This window comes from Astatotilapia calliptera, chromosome 13 (genome assembly GCF_964374335.1).
Source record: "Astatotilapia calliptera chromosome 13, fAstCal68.1, whole genome shotgun sequence".
NCBI classification, from domain to species: domain Eukaryota; kingdom Metazoa; phylum Chordata; class Actinopteri; order Cichliformes; family Cichlidae; genus Astatotilapia; species Astatotilapia calliptera.
Window position 1 is genome coordinate 17772499 of NC_137434.1, and position 20321 is coordinate 17792819.

The 20321-nt window shown below is 40.3% G+C and overlaps 1 protein-coding gene across 2 annotated transcripts; it reads left to right on the forward strand.

Moving 5' to 3' along the window:
- The first annotated feature begins 369 nt into the window (after positions 1–369).
- Positions 370–19081, forward strand: anxa11a (annexin A11a). Of its 2 annotated transcripts, none has more exons than XM_026190256.2 (15): positions 370–505; positions 3033–3323; positions 4498–4580; positions 5675–6052; positions 6223–6310; positions 13543–13637; positions 15047–15160; positions 15300–15390; positions 15822–15901; positions 15993–16049; positions 16180–16273; positions 16367–16462; positions 18077–18135; positions 18222–18344; positions 18436–19081. In XM_026190256.2, the coding sequence occupies exons 2-15, from the start codon at positions 3035–3037 to the stop codon at positions 18493–18495; spliced, it is 1707 nt and encodes a 568-aa protein (XP_026046041.1). In that variant the 5' UTR covers positions 370–505; positions 3033–3034; the 3' UTR covers positions 18496–19081. The 2 variants fall into 2 exon arrangements, with proteins under 2 accessions (XP_026046041.1, XP_026046042.1); XM_026190257.2 differs by having other exon boundaries at positions 5822–6052.
- Positions 19082–20321: the final 1240 nt, after the last annotated feature.

Sequence of the window (20321 nt, forward strand, 5' to 3'; positions counted from 1 at the left end):
TGTCTTCTTTTCTTTCTTTCTTTTTGGCTGTATATGTTCACAAGCCTACAGCATGGTTTCACTTCCTAATATTTTTTTATTTTATTTCATTTTATCTTTTAAAAATTGCTAAGACTTATTACTGCCAGCTACATTAATCATTACATTTTCTTGTAGCTCCAAGAAAATAAAAAGAAATGTACAAAGAAAGGGGATTAACTCAGTCATACACTCAGATATTCTTACCTGAGTAGGGTGTTACCTTCCAGGAACACATCAGTCAAACAACATACCTTTTGTGAAATAATAGCTGTCATGTTTTCCATTAAGTCACCATAGGTCACATATACGTCCAGCAGGGAGTAATTCGTTTTTGTTTATAGGCGTTGTGAAAGAGGACGGCTAGAGAGAGAGAGATGGGTGGGAACCTTGAATGGAAACTCTGCGTCCCACCCACACCACTTAAATACAACCAAGCTAGTCGAAGAAATACAAGCTTCCAGGAAGAGACTGCAAGAAAACTAAAGTAAGTGCTAAAAGCGAAAACAGCTTCCTACACAGACTAAAGCGTTGATTGATAGGTTAGTAAAGGTTATACCTGAGCTGGATCGTGGTGTCGTTTTTTAAGGCGTTTTGCTGCTTTGACGTCTACCGAGCTGCTTGTCTTCTCGAAGCAGTCGCTAGCTGCTCTGTCAACGTTATTACAGACATACCTTTGCCTTTAGCTCAGTCGAGGAAAGCTAGAAAGTACACACGCAGGTCGTAGTTTCGTTTTTGTTGCTTGATATTTTGTTATATTTATTTGTAGTTAGTTAGCTTAATGCGGGAAGCGAGCGAGCCTTCAATGGATTAGACGGATATGGCTACTCTATGTAAATACAGTTGGGAGCCAGTTTAACTTGCGAGCTCTCTAAAATTATTAACGCAGGCCCAAAGCATGGCTGTATGTATTTTATAATTAGCGAGCCAAAGGTTGGTTTCCGAGGACTGTCATAGTAGATTTTTAGCATATTATAACACTGGTCACGATGTTTAACCGGTCCAAAAGTCGCCTAAGTTATAAAGCGAGTAAACTGCGTATGTTACGATTTCCCAATATTAACAGTCACTTTTTTTAAAGACCGCAAACCCTTAAAAGAACATATATGGAGATGTGACTGCTTACAATTTGCAGGGGAAAACAGTCAGATGTGTTCCCCCTGAACAACATTTAAATGTGTTTAAGACAGATTTGAAACTAAACCGTATTTACTCATGTTTGTACACGAAGACCTTAACCTTAATACTCAGCATCAGTGTTTCTGAGCTGGACATCAGCAGTAGTTTAAGATAATGACGTGTGCTGTGTTGTTTTTATGATAAAATATTCTAATTTGACCTCTGCATTTCCCTGAGTATCTTTCTTGCCCTGTGTGCTTATTCAGATGCAGTAGCAGCTTGTTTTCATCCTCAGTGCATAAAAGCAGTGAAGACTGTTCCAGTTAAGTCAACTGGAGTCAGTTTTACCACGGAATAAATGGGCCTGCTGGAGGACAAGCTTTTCATACTATGCCTAACCAAAATGAAAGTTTCCTTACCATCCCACCACTGAGCTAAAAGTATCTGTGATCACATGACTATGGAATGAAGAGTCTGTCCTTCATTAGGTTTCCATGACCATGGCCTCTACATTGCTACATTAGCAAAAGTTAATGGCGACTAGAAAAAGACTAGTTCAATTCATATTAAGGGAAGAAAGAAACGTAAAATGAGTTTCTTCTATTGTGCATGGCTTGGTTAACAGTGAAAGACAGTTTGGGGTCAGGGATATAAATCGGCTATAAAACCTGTAGTATCACTATACAAACAAGCATTGTGCAAATATTAGACCAGAAGCCAATTAAAGCACATCATTGTTAAATTCAGAAAAGCAGCAAAATTAACGTGCTTTACTGAGGTGTTGTAAACATTTTAAAAACTTTTGTTTATTTATTTATTTTTTAGTTTTAAACGTGTGAACTTGCCTTGAATAGTAGTTCACACGATTTTAACATGCAGCAGCAGCAACGGTGTAACCACACACTCCAAACCAGGAAACCAAGGCAACACATAGTCATTACCTTTTCACAGTTATAGGTTCTCAGGTCAGAAGTTCATTTCAACAAAAGATTACAAACATAAAGCATACAGATTTTAAAACTTTTAAATGTGGTATTAACAACACCACAAGTTATTGCTAGTAAAGCCAACTAAAGGTAAGTAAAATGTACAAGAAAACTAGATTTTGAGGGAAAACTAACTAAAAAATGAGGAAATGTACTTAGTTTTACTTTTTTTTTTTTTTTTTTTTTTGAGACTTAGACGCACATGATTGTGAGTCAACTGTTTTCACAGAGTCTTGTGCTTTATTGTAATGCTAAATAATTAACTAATATCCAGGAATTCAAATCTTGCCTCTGACAAAGAACCTCTGCGTAACAGAAGATCCTTTCACCTGGTCCCTTCACTACAGCTGGTAGTTTCACATGTTTGATTTGGCAGATTTTTATACTGGTTGATGAATTTAATTGGGGACATTTTGCTTGTTACACAAATGTGTAAACCACTACATTGTGGAAATACCATTTATGTAATAATTATTTAAAAAAACAAACAAACCCAGAAGTAATAAAAACTTCAGTAACATATAAAACGGTAAAAACAAAACTGAAAGAGCAAATCGGCTCCAGGGGGCTAACCGAAATTAAACTCAAGACAAAAACACTCAAACGTAACATTCATCTTCCATTTTCTGCTCCATGTTAGAGTAAATAATAAAACCTCATTTGAAAATGCTAAACTATAATGACTCTGTTTAGAAATGCGATGCACATTGCATCATTTGCATATTACTTAAAGGTGCAGTTCACATAAACGTTTGATCTTTTACTTTTCTTTTTCATTTTCAACAGATGATGTACTTTTTAATGGAGGCAGCTGCACAAAATGATAATGATGCTGCAGATTCTTATTATTTGTAAGAGGTTATGTTGTATGGTGGGCATCCCTTTGACTGCTCTGTTTTATGTTTAAAGCAATGAGCTACCCTGGATATCCCCCTCAGGCAGGAGGATATCCCCCTCAGGCAGGAGGATACCCCCCTCAGGCAGGAGGATATCCCCCACAGGCAGGAGGATACCCACCTCAGCCTGGGGCTTACCCTCCACAACCAGGTGCTTACCCTCCCCAAGCGGGAGGTTACCCCCCACAGCCGGGTGGCTATCCTCCTCAAGCTGGAGGCTACCCACCACAGGCAGGAGGATATCCACCTCAAGCTGGAGGTTACCCACCACAGGCTGGAGGTTACCCACAGGCACCACCTCAAGGTGAGCTACTGTGCAGGACTGTTAAAGTCAGTGCACACTTTTGCACACTTAAGTAAAGAGAAGATTCATTTCTTTGTAAAGATTTTGTGATGTATATAATTCTACTTTCTGCAGCAAGGTTGTTAAATCTTAGCATGTAGCGCTGGTTGCTGCTGTTGATTGATGGATTAATCCATCAGTTAAATGTGTTTATCGTTATGTCCTGTCAAACTCTGACTGTAATGACTGAAGCGGATGAGTCATTTGGTCTCCTGTTCAGAGTCCAGCAGACCTTGAATGTGATCTAATTTTATCTTCAGGAAATCTGCACACAAAACAAGTCTGTTTGCGCAACGATACACAGCTCTGCACCGTATATACACAAATTAACTGTTGTTGTATGTGACAATGACACATACAGCAACACGGCCAACTAATAAATATCATTTTCATATCTTACTGATGTATTAAATAAATTAAAATGATTGCCTGTCACTTAACATTAAGCCGAATGCAAAGAAGTTGGAAAGAAAAGAAGTAACATTTATACAACTTTTCATATAATTGCTGATTTGAAGATTTGCTTATTACAGGCTCAATAGTCAGTCTTTATCCGAGGCCAATCTGACGAGCTGCTAGCTGTAGCTTCATATTTATCATTCAGACATGAAAGTGATCTTAATCTTTTTATTAACATGTGTTTTGGTTAATGTGAAATGGTGCCTACTTTCAGTTAAGTGGTGTTTGCAGGCAACTTGGGATCATGAGAATTTATACTTAATGGACTGGAGTTCATAACTTTGTTTATGTGTCCTTTAACAACAGTGTTTACAAATTGCTTCGGAAATTCCATTACAACAGAAAGAGGAAAATGATATGATAAAGGAAAATTAAAGTGTATATCTAACAGCAGTGATGACCATTAAGGACAATAAAAGATGACATCACCTAAAAACAAACAACATGACTTGAAGGACATTACTCATGGAAGGAGTACCGTCATATCTAAAATCGAAGAATATGAACGGATTCGTAGTTGGTCAGCATTTCTGCGTTCCAGCTGTTGGCGTTATTCATCCCACATGCAAATTTTAAAATGATCCGTAGAATCTCAAAATGAGCTTTAAATGAAAACAAGGAGCAAGTGCAGTTCCTTAAATTTCCTGAATAGTTTCTTCTTTGTTAACTTGTGCAGGCAGCTGGGGTGGAGGGCCTACAGGTGGATATCCCTCCATTGGTCTTGATGGCTTATCCAACCCTGGATACAATCCTGGCATGGTAAGTTTGATCTCAAAATATACATCCCAGAAATTTGTAAAATTTTGTTTAATGCATGATCACTGGATTTTTGCCTTAAATATTCAAGTTAGAATTACACGCCATTAATGGAATATCACGCACTTTCACTTTACGGTAAGATGGTTTCAAAATACGTCTCCCTAAATTCTCAGCATTATTGCTTTTTTTTTTTTTTTCCCTTACCTGTTTTTTTTCCATTTTTCCTGCATGAAAAGCAGTCATAAACTTAATTTCTGTGTATTGTTCTTAAAGATACCAATGCCCTTTTTTTTACTCTTTGACTTTCCCCATGCATTTTCTTTTTATTTGGTCTGTCAGATGTATGCAATGACATTTTAATAGCTTGGCCACACTTTCTTTGGATTCTTCTTTATATCCTCCTGAGACCCAGAACTATAAATGTTATTAGTGGTTCAATGGAGCATTTTTTTTCCGGGAGGGGTTAAAATTGTTCAGGTTTTATTTCATGACCGAATGATGTGGTGTAATATATAAAAATGGTTAGATGACAGAACCCCATCTGATTACTGAAATGTAAGTTTAACAAAAAACAGAGGAGGACTTAACAGACAAACCACACAAGTCCATCATGGCTAACAAATACTGTGTATTTAATTTAACTGCCCTTCCACATTTCTGAATAAAGGTTTTGCCTCACTCTGCCATCTGCTTCCTAAAGTATGTACATAGATTGAAAATGTAAAGTAGTAAGTCCAGATGTCTGTTAGTAAGGACACTAAAAAAAATAGAAAGCCCATGATATCCCCTCGCCGGTACAGAGGAATAATACAGATTGCATAAATAGTATTTGACGGAGAGGTCTCAGACTCATGCCTGCCCAAACAAAAAAGGAAAACAAAAATGAAGTGTTGGGTCTTAGGAGGATATCATGTATAAACACCAGGAATATTGAACTCAGTTTGAGTATTTACTTGGAAATATTTATTTTAATCATGGTAATTTGACAAACAAGTGTAACCAAAAAAGGTGTGACCAGCTACCTGTATTAAAAATTAAAAAATCTTCAAGAATCTGTGCACATGTTATGGGATGACAATATTTCCAAATCACAGGCTAACCAGATCTCTGGAGCCATGGGGGGGTTTCCTCCAAACACGTCCATGTTTGCCCAAGTCCCTGGGGGCTACCAACCTGCCCCTCAACCTGGTGGGTTTGGTGGCCCCATCCCTAACCAACAGTCATGTGGCCTGTACCCACAGCCAGGAGGAACCATGCCACCACAACAAAACCAGGGTCCAGCAATGGGTTACCCTGGTCAGCCTGGCCAGCCAATGCCTGGATACCCAGGTGCACCATCACCCAACCCATCCATGCCAGGTTATGGAGGAGCACCAGCACCTATGCCTGGGTACCCAAATGCCCCATCAGCAAATCCATCCATGCCAGCCTATGGTGGAGGAGGAGCCATGCCAATAGCTCCACCTATCAATGTAAGAGTAGTTTTTTTTTTTTGTTGTTGTTGTTTTTTTAACTTATTTGTTTAAAAACAATTAAATGTATTCTTGTTATTCCTCTCTGAATGTGTTTAATGTACTTTGTGTTTACAGTGCAGTGTTGCAAAACTAACTTAATAACCCTAGTTCAAATTAACCTGTTCCAGAGAGGATTCAGGGGAACAATCAAGGACTTTCCTGGAGCTGACCCTCTCAAAGATGCGGAGGTCCTGAGGAAGGCCATGAAGGGCTTTGGTGAGTGTTATGGACATAGACTCTGATCAGGAAGAATAAACTCTATTTTAAGCAAGAACAGAGAAACTTTCCAGTTTAGGTGGGGGGAATTTGAAAAGCTTTATACTGTCTGACTATGTAAATTGTTCTATCTTGTGCAGCTTAAACATCCCAGAAAATAGGCAAATAGGCAAGACACTCTGGATATTGTACATTTGGGAAACTGTGTTCTGTTTGTTCTTCTGGGAATAATCCCATTTAACATTTTACCTGATTCACAGCCTGATAAATAAGCACATATTTAGCAGGGTAGCCTTTTTAAAACTATGGGTGAATAGTAGGGCTGCAACGATACTCGTATCGATATTGAACCGTTCGATACAGTGCTTTCGGTTCGGTACGCATATGTATCGAACAATACAAAATTTGTAATTTATTTTATCAACTTTCCTTCTGACGATGCTGTCTGTGTTGAGCGCTCAGTGAATCTGCGTTCGACTACTCCGCCTATGCTGCACTGTCGAGCGCAGATCCACTGAGCGTTCAACACAGACAGCATCCTCAGAAGGAAGAGCGCAGGGCAAGCTAGCGAGACAGAAGTTAAGCTCTCCTTGCAACATGGCAAATTGAACCTCCCCCACCCTCATTCAGATCTGGCGTTTGGAATTATTTTGGTTTTCATGTGACGTATGACCCTGAAGGTAAGCCCGTCATGAACTAAAGTAGGGCTGCCACGATTAGTCGACTAGTCACGATTACGTCGACTATCAAAATCGTCGACGACTGATTTAATAGTCGACGCGTCGTTTGAAGCTTTGTAAGATCCCACAAGACGCAGGAATAAGTAGTAGGATTTAAGAGTGTAATAACGGACTGAAACAGAAGATGGCAGCACTGCATGTACAAGGATGCCAGCTGCCGTTAAACCCCGAAGAAGAAGCAGCAGCGTCCCAGAATTCATAGCGCAGCCCAGCTCAGTTTCCAACAATGGCGGCAGCTAGTTAGTTTTAATATTACTCTTATTATTCTTTCTGGGTCACAAAATAAACCTTTAACATATTTTCAGGCGAGAATGTAGCTGTGTAAACCTCAAATATCTGCTCAGTTTATCAAGACACCACATATTTTCAAAAGCGCTCCGACGTTTTCGGAGACGTCTGTTACCCACTAGCTTGATAGCGAGCCGGGGGCTAGGCTCACTAGAGCCGTGAGAACACCGGACTCCCGGCAAATCGTTTTCAAACCCACCGCCATCTTTCGCTACTCAGGTTAAACATGATATATAAGTAGGGATGGGTATCGTTTAGGTTTTATCCGATACCGGTGCCAAATCGGTACTTTTGAAACGGTGCCGGTGCTTAAACGGTGCTTAAAGAATGGAGAACACAAAATTGGTCCAAAAACCTCTCATGTTCAGCTGTTTTTTGTAAAAAGATAACAATGTTAGCCTTTTCTGCAGCTATGGGGCATATATGGTATCACTCTTGGCTGGAAGCAGTGCTTAAACAATGGAAAAAATGGTAAATAAATAAATGGTAAATGGCCTGTATTTATATAGCGCTTTACTAGTCCCTAAGGACCCCAAAGCGCTTTACATATCCAGTCATCCACCCATTCACACACTGATGATGGCAAGCTACATTGTAGCCACAGCCACCCTGGGGCGCACTGACAGAGGCGAGGCTGCCGAACACTGGCGCCACCGGGCCCTCTGACCACCACCAGTAGGCAACAGGTGAAGTGTCTTGCCCAAGGACACAACGACCGAGACTGTCCAAGCCGGGGCTCGAACCGGCAACCTTCCGATTACAAGGCGAACTCCCAACTCTTGAGCCACGATCGCCAAAAAACACAAACTTTGTCCAAAACCTCTCATGTTTAACTGTTTTCCACTTTTTCTTTGGTCATTTTAGCCTTTTTGGCCAGGGTGAAGGGAGTATCTGCCATCAAACAAGAGGACAGCCGCATGTAGCTATGATGATGTTTGCTAGTTCACCTTACATGCATTAATGTAATAACGTGGTTAGCCTACTCAACGTAAATTAGCTACTCACGCAGAGAAGAACGGCTGCTGCTGCCATCATCATCCGTTATCATTTCTGCTACACTGGCAGGGCTAGGGGCCAGGACTCTCCTCTTCGTGTTTTTGGGGGATGTTGCATAACAGGCAACCCACCCGCAGTAGATGTGCACGGTGTGAGCTAATGATAGTTATATAAGAGCAGATGCTGCTGGTGCAATAAGCTGTACGTTTTACGTCCAATGGATGATGATCTGATTAGTCGACTAATCGCAAAAATAATCGGTGACTAGTCGACTATCAAAATAATCGTTTGTGGCAGCCCTAGACTAAAGTAAAACAGTATGTTGGATGTGCCACGCAATGCTCAATTACATGGGTGGGAACTAGTGTGTTAGCACAGTTAGCTCGTTAACGTGTTGGCCGTCTAGCCCCACACACGGGGCGATCAGGGGTAGCTCGTTAAAGTCATTTCAACGAGATTAACGCTGACAGCACTAGTGGGAACACAACGAATATGACTGCACATTTACACCGACATCATCCTAGTGCAAAGACAAGTGGACAAAAACAACAAGCATGCATGCTACAAACTTTACCCGAGTCATTTAGACAGCCGTTAGCACATGATTCTCCTTATGGGGACCTGATATGTTTAATATTGTGGCGAGCTCAGACAAGGAGGAGACGGAGGTGTCGTTTGGTCTTGCTTCCCGTGAGCTAGCCAGGGAACACAGCCGTTTATTGACATCTGCAGAAGAACACTGCCGCTAGCTAACTGCTCAGCGTGGCAACCGCACAGCAACAACAACAACAACACACAGGGCCGCCCTCTGACCCCGGAAGGATACACCGTCGCAGCGAGAGGGCGTCACCCGTCACTATGGCAACATAAACAAAACATAACTGTACAAACAGAACCCCGAACAGCCCTGACCCGCTACATAGCCCCCACCTAAGGGGTCAGTCGTCCCCGACGACCCCATTACCCCACACAAAGTCCTGCAAATGTCCAGGTGCCTTATTTTGGCGCACCGGCCGGTCACGACCGGCGGGGGAAAAGTCACTCGGGTCAGAACATGGGGTGCCACCATCATCCCACTTCTGACACCAATGTGGCGAGCTCAGACAAGGAGGAGACGGAGGTATCGTTTGGTCTTGCTTCCCGTGAGCTAGCCAGGGAGCACAGCCGTTTATTGACATCTGCAGAAGAACACTGCCGCTAGCTAACTGCTCAGCGCGGCAACCGCACAGCAACAACAACAACAACACACAGGGCGCCCTCTGACCCCGGAAGGACGCACCGTCGCAGCGAGAGGGCGTCACCCGTCACTATGGCAACATAAACAAAACATAACTGTACAAACAGAACCCCGAACAGCCCTGACCCGCTACAATATGCTGCTGAGAATATAGCCCAGAAGAAGCGTATAGTATAGCTTTTATTTTGGAAAGAGCCATTTCTCTGTAATAAACTCTCTTTTCCAAAGATGAGTGATTCCTCAATCAGATACAGGGCTCGCAAAATCGCTAGCCCGACGTCCCGGGGCTAGCGATATTTTTTTTTTTCCAGTCGGGCTACCAAAATCTATCTCTGCCCTGCCCGTCGGGCTATTGTAGGAAGGAAAAATATATGTCAATGCTTTTGCATTCTTTTGGAAATGTAGCTGGGTAATTATGTCATTGGCATCGGGGAGCCACTGTCAATATGTGACATATTGAAATCGCGTTTGAATTTGCGCTTGTTTTTTTTGCTTTCACTTTGCAATCAGGCGAACTGTGTATAGAGAGCGACAGTACTGATTGGTGAGTGATGATAATTTGCGCACCAATTCCTCTGACATCGTCTTATCAATCGTTAGCTTACTATGCAAACATGACAAGTGAAATCTCCCGCAGCAAGCTTAAACATGTGAGCGGTTGATCGCGCAGAGAATCGCTGACCGTTATGTGTGTGTGTGCGTGTGTAAAAGCAGCAGGATATATATTTTAGTTCTGGGGTCCGTTCTTCGTACCTCGCTAAGTAAGTTAGCTGGATTTGATTGTTGACGATTTCGCGTGATCTTGGATCGTTCGGTTCCCCGAAGCTCATCCGGGACTTGCTGTCGTAGCAACAGAGCCGTAAGCGTAAACCTGCTCGGTAGCAGGTTTACTTTATGTAAACAGGATTAGATCGCGGCCACTCAGGTATGTCCGCTTCATTTATACGAAAGCAACAGCGATATTCCACCACTGTTTCACCATAAATAAATAACATCAATGTAACCAAAGATAATGCAGCACTTGATCCTTTTATTGATTTCACACAGATACATACAGGTCATTTCCTAAAAAAGGGAAATGTACTATTAACATTCTATTACATGTATGTGATTATTACAGATGTAATTCATATTTCAGAGTAGCAATTGCAAATTACTTCGTGTAATCAAGATGAGAGACCACGGCTATAAAAGCGAAGGTGGATTTGGGAAGCCTGTCGCAGCCATGTCCTGTCCGTATACGCGAGCAGCCCATTGCGGAAGGTGCAAGATTGATAAGGAGAGTCCTCAGAATTCAGCGTATATTGCGGGATAGACAGGATCCTTTAGCTCAGCGCGACAGTGTGCTCATAGAGAGATATCGATTTTCCCGCGAGGGTATTATTTACTTAACCAACTTGTTGACGAGGGGGTGCAGGACCACCACCTGTCTTTTTTTGCTCTGCCCTTTTCTTGGTTGCTGTTATGAACAAACAAACAGATTATTTCAGGGTCTCTTTCCAAGAGACGAAAAGCAATATAAGTGATAAATATTACCATTCTGTGGAATATTCTTATATTTCACTTTTACTTGTTCCCATGTTCTAGTGGGTCCTGTTGTGGCTCTAATGTGGAAGGGGATATAATATAACATAATATAATATAATGTAATATAATATTGGATAATATAGTGTAATATAATAAATCTACCCTACCGCCTACTGGTGTTGGCCAGAGGGGCCGATGGCGCGATATGGCAGCCTGGCTTCTGTCAGTCTGCCCCAGGGCAGCTGTGGCTACAACCGTAGCTGCCTCCACCAGTGTGTGAATGTGAGAGTGACTGAATAGTGGCATTGTAAAGCGCTTTGGGTGCCTTGAAAAGCGCTATATCAATCCACTCCATTGTTATTGTTATTATTAAATCACTTACGAGTTTAATTTGTCAGCAACTTTCTGCCAGCCCTCTCTCCTTGCTTTTGCAGCCTTTGCAGTGTTCCCTTGCGTTCTGATTAAACTCTGAAACTCCTGAAATCCCTCACTCAAGAGTTCTTGCTCTGCTGCCGAAAAATACCGAGCACGCTCCTTCGACATTTGCGCCGACCAATCAGAGGGTTGCCGATCAATGTTTCTACTATCGATGCGTAGCCCCTTTTACGATACCCAGTGATCTCACATTACTTCATCCAGCTGTACTAATCGTCAACAGCAGGTGTGTTCGGAGAACCGGATTAGCGAGCTCACAGTTAGCGCGATGATTTGGTCTTGGATGTGTTATTTGATCTTGGATGTAGTAAGTGACGTACGAAGAACGGGCCCCTGGTGAGCCAAATAAGACAGGTCAGGGTGAAGAAGTGACACAAAGAAAAGCTTACCACAAAACGGAAAAGTTATGACAAATCAGACTACAAGGCAAAAAGAAAGTGCAGCTTTATGGTTTCATGGACAAAAGAATTTCTGTGGCTGCAGTATGACGAGCTATATAATCGGGGCTGCACATAAGTGGTCCGCAGGTGCGCATTCGCTGTCAAAAAGAAAAACAAAAAACGCACACAAGATATGAAGTTGCAACGCGTGTTTGCATACATAAGATTTTCTGGAGGAGGACAGACATTTGTTTAAAACTCTTAAAGATGTCGAAGAAGCTCCTTTAAGCAATTACTTTGGTGTTCCTCCACCTCCAAAGAAATGTCAGATGGAATCCGAACCACAAAAGAAGCACGTATCCTCGGAAAAGTGGTTGCAGGACGTGAGCTGGCTTCAAACAAATGATGAACGCACAGAGATGTGGTGCGGAATGTGCCGTGAAAATCCCACTCTAGCGGACAAAAACAGTGCTTTTTATATGGACGCAAACGCGCGTTGCAACTTCTGGTGCGCGTCTTTTATTTTGACAGCGAATGCGCACATGCGGACCACTTATGTGCACCCGTGTAAATAACATAATGTTCTGCCGGGTGTGTTGTTGGTTTTCTCTCGATTTCTGAGTCGACAAGCGCCTTTGTTACTGGGACCAGTCATTTTAAGAAAGGCCCCCATTAGAACCCATGAGAAATGCAAGAAATGCATTATTGCTCAGTCTGCAATATCTTTCCCAGAACAAACACCAATTGCAAATAACATACTAAAAATAAACCTGAAAAATCTGTTTAGAACAGTGTACTATGTTGCAAAGAGTGAACTACCACTGGCAAAATGTAGCAGTCTTTGCAAACTTCAAAAAGCAAATGGCCTAGATCTTGGTTCCACTTGTCTCTTACCCGTGACTTCGGTGGAAATTTCAAATTCAGGATCTGACACAGACTGATTCATGTCCTACACAGTTCTTACAAGTTCATAGAAATTTCTGTTCAATTAGAACCAAGTATTTGAGTTGATGATTGTAATTTTTATACAATGTTGCAATTTGTTTTTCAACAATTTTTTGATTAATGTTTTGTTTCCTTTACAATATTATACTTTAATGTATAATATTGTAAAGGAAACAAAACATCAATCAAAAAATTGCTCTCTTTTTTTTTTTTTAATTTGGGTTATTGGGCTACCAAAAACTGAAGAGTCCCTGCCCGAAGGGCTACCAGGGATTTTGAAATTTTGAGACCCCTGAGATATATATATATATATATATATTTTTTTTTTTAAATTACTTTTGTTTCAGCAACATTAAATTTAAAAACTGTACTTTTGAGTTAAAATATATATTTATAATTTTTAATAAATGACAAATTAAAAGGGCATGAAAATTTTTTTTGTATCGAAAAAATATCGAACCGTGACACCAAAGTATCGAACCGAACCGTGAATTTTGTGTATCGTTGCACCCCTAGTGAATAGTCATTTATTGTCATTAGCTCAACACAGCCCTAGTTTTCTTCTTTTCTATGCCATTTTCATTTCATTCAAAGTGAGAATTAAATGTGAGAAGAAGCCAATTTTTTTTTTTTTTTTTTAAATTGATCTGTGCCTGACTTGACATCTCTGGCTTGTCTGTGCAGGAACTGATGAGCAAGCCATCATTGAGTTGCTCGGGAGTCGGTCCAACAAACAGCGCGTTCCTTTGCTCCGGTCTTACAAAACCGCCTATGGCAAGGTAACGATTCTCATAACTAATGCCTTTTTCTTTTTTTCTTTTTTTTTCTCTTAGTACTGTGTATACAAACAATTTGCCAAAATAGAAACATGACTTTGTCTCATTACATAGCAGTAGGTAAATCATGCTAATAGACCATGTGCACGAGAAAATGCTAACTTCCTGGTTTGAGACCGGATGTGGGGTTGTACATTTCCGGTAGCTTTACTTTGCGGTCAATCACTACTGCGAAGATATACTCGAAAATCATGTCCAAAACTTGAAAACGGAAAGATCGCGTTAAGTTACAAAGAGCAGAAGGTGGGAACACTCACCACTGTTGTGTCATAAAAAGTCGAATGATCAATTTTGACGTTTAAACAGTTTAGATCGATCACTTGTTTACATCACTCAACACAAGCAGAACTGCATTACAAAATCAGAAGACACATCGTCCACATTCAGAAGCACATCTCTGTATAGTGACTGGTCTTATGATTTAAACAGGCAAATGTTCAGCATTCAAACTACAGGTGAAGAATAGTCAAACCAGATGTTTCCCCTTTATGTCGATATCAGCTAGTCAAGTACACACCTACACAGCATGTCAACAAACCGTGAAAAAAGCCACACAAAAAATGAATGATTGCTGGTAACGGTTTCTATACATTAGTATTTACGAAGGGTATGTTGTGACTTATCTTCAAAATTACAGTGGTCCCTCGCTATAATGCAGTTCACCTTTCACCTCGCTGTTTCGCAGATTTTTTTTTTTTAGTGCAAGTTTGCATGCTTATTTTTATGTTACATTGTGTCCTGCGTCCTGATCGCTGCAGACGATCTCCTCCGTGACGTCTCTCCTGTACAGTACAGAATCGCTGCATCGATCGCTAGCAGTGTGACTCTGAAGTGCAGTACTGTATGTCGACGAAACGTTTTGCACCATCAAAAAATAAAATTGGCTACTTGATTTCACCTATCGCTGGTTATTTTTAGAACATAACACCCGCGATAAACCAGGGACCGCTGTTTACAGATACTGAGAAATATAAAATTTGAATCCCTTTTCTCTTTTGCTCTGAGGCGCGGGGGAAAAAATATCGACAAGTCGATGGACATCATTTACAGATATATTGGGTAAATGCCCAAGACATCTATAGAAATGTAAATCGCCGCTTGATTCATTCATTTGCTTAACTTGTTTTGGACCCTAAACAAGGCGCGAATAGGACACCGGAAACAAAGCTCCCCACAGGAGTTTCCACACCGGAAGTAGCATATGCTAACGTGCACATAGTCTATCGTGCCGGTCAGATTCAGAGGGGATTGAATGTCCTTAAAGCTGATTGTTGTTAGGCCACAGTGGAGTGTTTTGCAGCAAAATTTTCAAGGAGCAGTTAACGATGGTTTTGAACCATCCCCGCTTTCAGGATCTGATTAAGGATCTGCACTCAGAACTGTCTGGGGATTTCAGGAAGCTCGTCATGGCCATGCTGAAGACCCCCACTGAGTTTGATGCCTCTGAACTCAACAGTTCCATAAAGGTAAATACTGAGAAAATGCATGTTGGTGTGTCGCATCATAACGAAGGTCTGAATGCATGCTCATTGAAAAGACATACACAGGCTGCTGCAATCCAGACAAAGAGGTTCTTATGATAGCATTATTCTGTCCTCTTAATAGGGAGCTGGAACTGATGAGGCCTGTCTAATTGAGATCCTGTCTTCTCGCTCCAATGCTGAAATCAAGGAGATTAACCGTATTTACAAACAAGGTTTGATGCTTGAGGGGTTTTTTTTTTTTTTTTTTTTTAAATGCTGCTTTTCCTCACTGCTCTCTTAACCTTAGTCTCACAGCATGACACCACTGAGATTGATTGCATAGAGGATAAGCTTAGTGTATTTACATGTGGGTAGCACGATAACGCCTATAAATTCTGATTTGATAGCAAGAAAGCTGTCGCAATTCTAATATCAAAACATATAAAATAAGGGTATTATTTTAATTACTTAATCATTCACTGTTTGCTCTTTTAGCTCTTTATATTTATCTACTTGTGTCCCATTTTCCCCTTTGTCACTAATCTGGGCTACAAAATATTCCCAGATAGCTGTTTGTAGTATATTGATCTGAGAAATTTAGTCACATTTGATATTTTTCTCACATTTGATATGTTTAAAAAAAACATCATATTTGCCATATCAGAATACAAGAAGTCACTGGAGGATTCAATTAGTGGAGACACCTCAGGCCACTTCCGCAGGCTCCTGGTCTCTCTCGCTCAGGTATAGTTGTGAAACACTTGTGCACCACCTGCTTTTGTTAGAAACTACTTTCGAATTTGTACTAGGAAATGTGCTGCTCTCTGTTTTGCAGGGTAATCGGGATGAACGAGAAAATGTCGACATCTCGCTGGCTAAACAAGATGCTCAGGTAAAACCTCCGGATTTCATGTTGTTGACTTATGTTCAGTGATTCACCTGCATGTCTTAAAATGGTCAATCCTTGATTTCTTTGAGTGCAAGGACATTCAGTTTGTCACACCTGGCTTTTGTCTAAACAGGCCCTGTATGCTGCTGGAGAAAACAAACTGGGAACAGATGAGTCCAAATTCAATGCCATTTTATGTGCCAGGAGCAAATCCCATCTCAGAGCAGGTATAAATTCTGGATTAGTAAACAAAGGCAAATCTTTGGCGTCCTTTTCAGTCTGTTTACCTGTTTCCTGTGGATTTGTGGTTATGTGTGTAGTGTTCCTGGAGTACCAGCAGATGTGCGGTAGGGATATTGAGAAGAGCATCGGCAGGGAAATGTCTGGCGATCTTGAGAGTGGCATGTTGGCAGTGGGTAAGAATGCGCACACGCCTATTCAAGTTTTTACTTAAAAGAGCCACTCCCATGTGCTGGGAAAGTTAGACTGTGTGCTACGTAAAAGGTCAATGATTGTAGAGGCATGCACGCAGTAAAGGATTCACTATTAACTATTAAACTGCCTTACTGGATTAATACTGTACTGCAGTTAACTTTGCTAAATGTGTTGTACAGATGCAAGGGTCCTTCAAATGCTTAATCTTTGTTTTGTCTTGCCCTCCTCCTTCTCCCCCTTTTGCCATCAATTCACAGAGATATGGTAGAGTAACCTGTTTTTTTTTTTTTGTTTTGTTTTGTTTAGATATTATTTCTATTTTTTGTGAACTCTTTCATTAGTTTTCCACATCCCCTCTGTGTTATCATTCTGAGTTTTGTGCAGTGCAGTGTTGAAAGTTTGCCACAGTTTTGGTTTTTTTTGTTTTGTTTTTGGGGTTTTTTTGTTTTTTAATTTGCTCTAAAGCTTCAACCAATACCTCACCTGATAGGTTTGTAGCTTGAACCTATTCGCTGGAGCGTTAAGGACAATTTGCTACACAGCAAAACAAGACACGAGTTCTTCATGTTTCTCGTGCACGGGAGAGAACCGGACAAACGCCGTTCCTTCGCTTGACCCCAGTTGCTCTCGTCCGCTCCCCCGTAACACTGCTCTTTTATTGAGGTTACATGAATATGCATAGGTTCATTAACATACGACGTCTACATACAGACAAAGAGGTGTGTGTGTGTGTGTGTGTGTGTGTGTGTGTGTGTGTGTGTGTGTGTGTGTGTGTGTGTGTGTGTGTGTGTGTGTGTGTGTGTGTGTGTGTGTGTGTGTGTGTGTGTGTGTGTGTGTGTGTGTGTGTGTGTGTGTGTGTGTGTGTGTGTGTGTGTGTGTGTGTGTGTGACCCCATAAATGACTTCCCTAAACCTGCTGGTCTGGAAGTCTAACAGTTCATCTAAACAAAAGGCACTTAGCCTAAAACAGATATAGCCACGTTTATCCTACCATAAAACAATAAGAGAAGGTTCGACCTCTCCCATGCTCCCAGAGTGCTCTCTAATGCACACAAAGTTTGCAGACTATCAAGGATCAAACCTTTACCAATCTAAAACTAATTATAAAACTCTAAGCATATATAAGTAGATATTTCTAAGCATAAATGACAATCAACAATACAAAACCTAACATCACCTTTAGGGCTTAGAAGAATTTTTCAGCTTTATTGCTTTATGTAGATGCTCAGGTGGTGGTGGAGTAAATATCATGTGAATATTTAATGTCACATTTACTATTTCACAGTAGATTTGAGCCTGACGTTGATGTTGTTGTGTTTTCTGTTGGGGTGTTTTTTTTTTTTTTGTTTTATGTTACTTAATTTGTTTCACCTTGCTGTTATTGTTGTGGATACATCAGGAAGTCCAGTTTAATAAGATTTAAATAACATAACACAATAACATTCAGATACTTCTTTTTAAGAAGTTTTTTTTGTTGTTGTTTTGTTTCCATTTCACAGATGTCATTTTGTGGTGTTTTAGAGAAATAAACTGCTTTTGTACAGTTAATAATATATTGTTGTTGTCTTGGTAATGACTTGGTTTTCTCTGTTTTAGTGAAGTGCATTAAAAATACACCTGCATATTTTGCTGAAAGACTCTACAAGGCCATGAAGGTGAGACAGCCTGTTCCCTTTCTATGCGTTACTAAATAGATGGAGCATCATATTCATTTTTTGTGCGTGTTATTTTTTGTGTGCAGGGAGCTGGGACAAAAGACAAAACTCTGATCCGGATCATGGTCTCCCGTTCCGAGGTTGACATGCTGGACATTCGCCAGGAGTATTTGAAAAATTACGGCAAGTCTCTGTACACTGCGATCTCTGTAAGTATCCACTATGATACAAAAGCACTGTATCCACTAAAATCTGTTTTTAAGAGACCGATGTTTAATTTTCTTGGCCTGTGTTGAACAGGGAGACACATCAGGAGACTACAAGAAACTCCTACTCAAGCTCTGCGGGGGCAGTGACTGAAAAAGGGAGACGTTCTGTCGACTTCTTTACAGATGCTTCTTCAAATATAATCTTTCTGAGTCATCTGTATGCACTATACACACACTGCATACTTGCATGCCATGTCAATGCTTTCAATGCAAAATTTACCTAGCTTTGAAAAGCTCATACATATTGTTGCCTTTCTATGCAAAACATGTTTTATATATATTTTTTGTTTGTACTATATTGGCCGGATATGACAGTACATGGATTTACAAAATAGATTTGTAAGAGTTTACATTGGATTTTGAAGAGCTATATATATATTTTAAAAGATTTTTTTTATTGTGCCAATATGATCAGATACTGAACTGTATCTGATGTTTAGCAGCTAGCTCATGTGAGGCATATAATACATAGCAGCTAAGTACCAAAGTAAAAGATGATGCTTGCAATTGTACAATCTCTTCTCTATATTTTTTTTCTAGTCTTGAGTTTTGTTTCTAAAAGCTATGTTTGCAGTAGTTTTGTCACATAAAGGTCACTATAGTTCATCATTGAGCATGATGTTTCATAATTAAGGTGCCATTTTCAGGGGATTCAGGAAATAAATACTGAGAATGTACACTGGGATTGTTTTTTTTTTTTTTTGTTCATTCAACCATAAAACTGCAACAAACTCGATGAAAAGGCTTTAGGAAACGGGCATACACTCTAGTGTATGTCACATCCATTTATTGGATCACAAGCGCAAGTGGATTCTGGTGAAAAGGCGTTGTGAATATATGAATATGGCAGTAATGCTTTTTTTTTTTTTTTTTTTTTTTTTTTTTTTTTTTAGAAGAAACCAAGTTTAGTTACATTTTTATTTGTGTCACACCACATTACCAACATCTGTTGCCTCAAGCAGACAAACCCTTGCACAATACAGTTGTCTAAAAAAAATGTTAATACATAGTGCAGCAGATAACATTACAGAGAAATTGTTCACAGGTTGTTCAAAGCCATTTGAAAAATCCATAAAGATGATAATTTGGCCATTGATGAAGGCAAGAATTTTGTTTTAGTTTTTTCTGATAAAGAAAATTAAGCTTACCTTTTTGAATTAAATCACACGTTTGATCACCTAAGTCAACTCTGGAAGTCTGAAATTACTCAGATTGTTTTAAAATGATTGGTCAGTTTCACTAAAAGAATAGAATTTCACTAAACTGCCATTGTCAAGGATACTGATTGACTGGTTACTGTATTTTAGGTCAAAAAGTAAAATGTATTGCCAGCCATTCAAACTTTGCAGTGATGCTTAATAACCAAACCTTTGGCTGTACCACTGTGATGCTGTAAGGGTTTGGTAGTAGACTTGGTTTGTCAGCAGAGGGCAGTGATGTCTTTACTTCTAAAAAAAAATGCAGCAAGCAAAAATCAGTCACATCATGGCACTGAATTAATCATCACGGTCACAGTTTACACATGTACAAACCACCAAACAAGGCTGCTAGTTCTTTCACACTGTATCAGCTAAAAGTCTCACAATCACTGCCATAAAGTAGTGTGAGACTTAAACACTGTATTTTGCTCAATCAATACAGATAACTGTTTTTTCTTTCCTGAAGGGGCGTAAGGCCAGCATGTGTGGCTGCAGACGGAGCTCTGTATGCCTTATTAAATCCTGTTGGCTTCACTTAAAATGCTGTTCAACACTGTAAAGACATGGCTATGCGCTTGGCTGGCCATAGTAGTGTACGTGTGTGTGTTAAGTGCACTACAATCAATAACTCTGTGAAGTGAGAAGGGGGGAGGCGGGGGAGGAGCCTGTGGAATTAATGGCATCCATAAAGCTGCCATGCCCACATTAAACGACTCTA

Bases quoted from the DNA above. Each gene is read 5' to 3' on its own strand.
- anxa11a (XM_026190256.2), top strand. From the start codon at position 3,035: ATGAGCTACCCTGGATATCCCCCTCAGGCAGGAGGATATCCCCCTCAG. The intron at 3,324-4,497 runs GTGAGCTACTGT...TAACTTGTGCAG, and splicing joins CCCACAGGCACCACCTCAAG to GCAGCTGGGGTGGAGGGCCT. The intron at 15,902-15,992 runs GTATAGTTGTGA...TCTGTTTTGCAG, and splicing joins TCCTGGTCTCTCTCGCTCAG to GGTAATCGGGATGAACGAGA.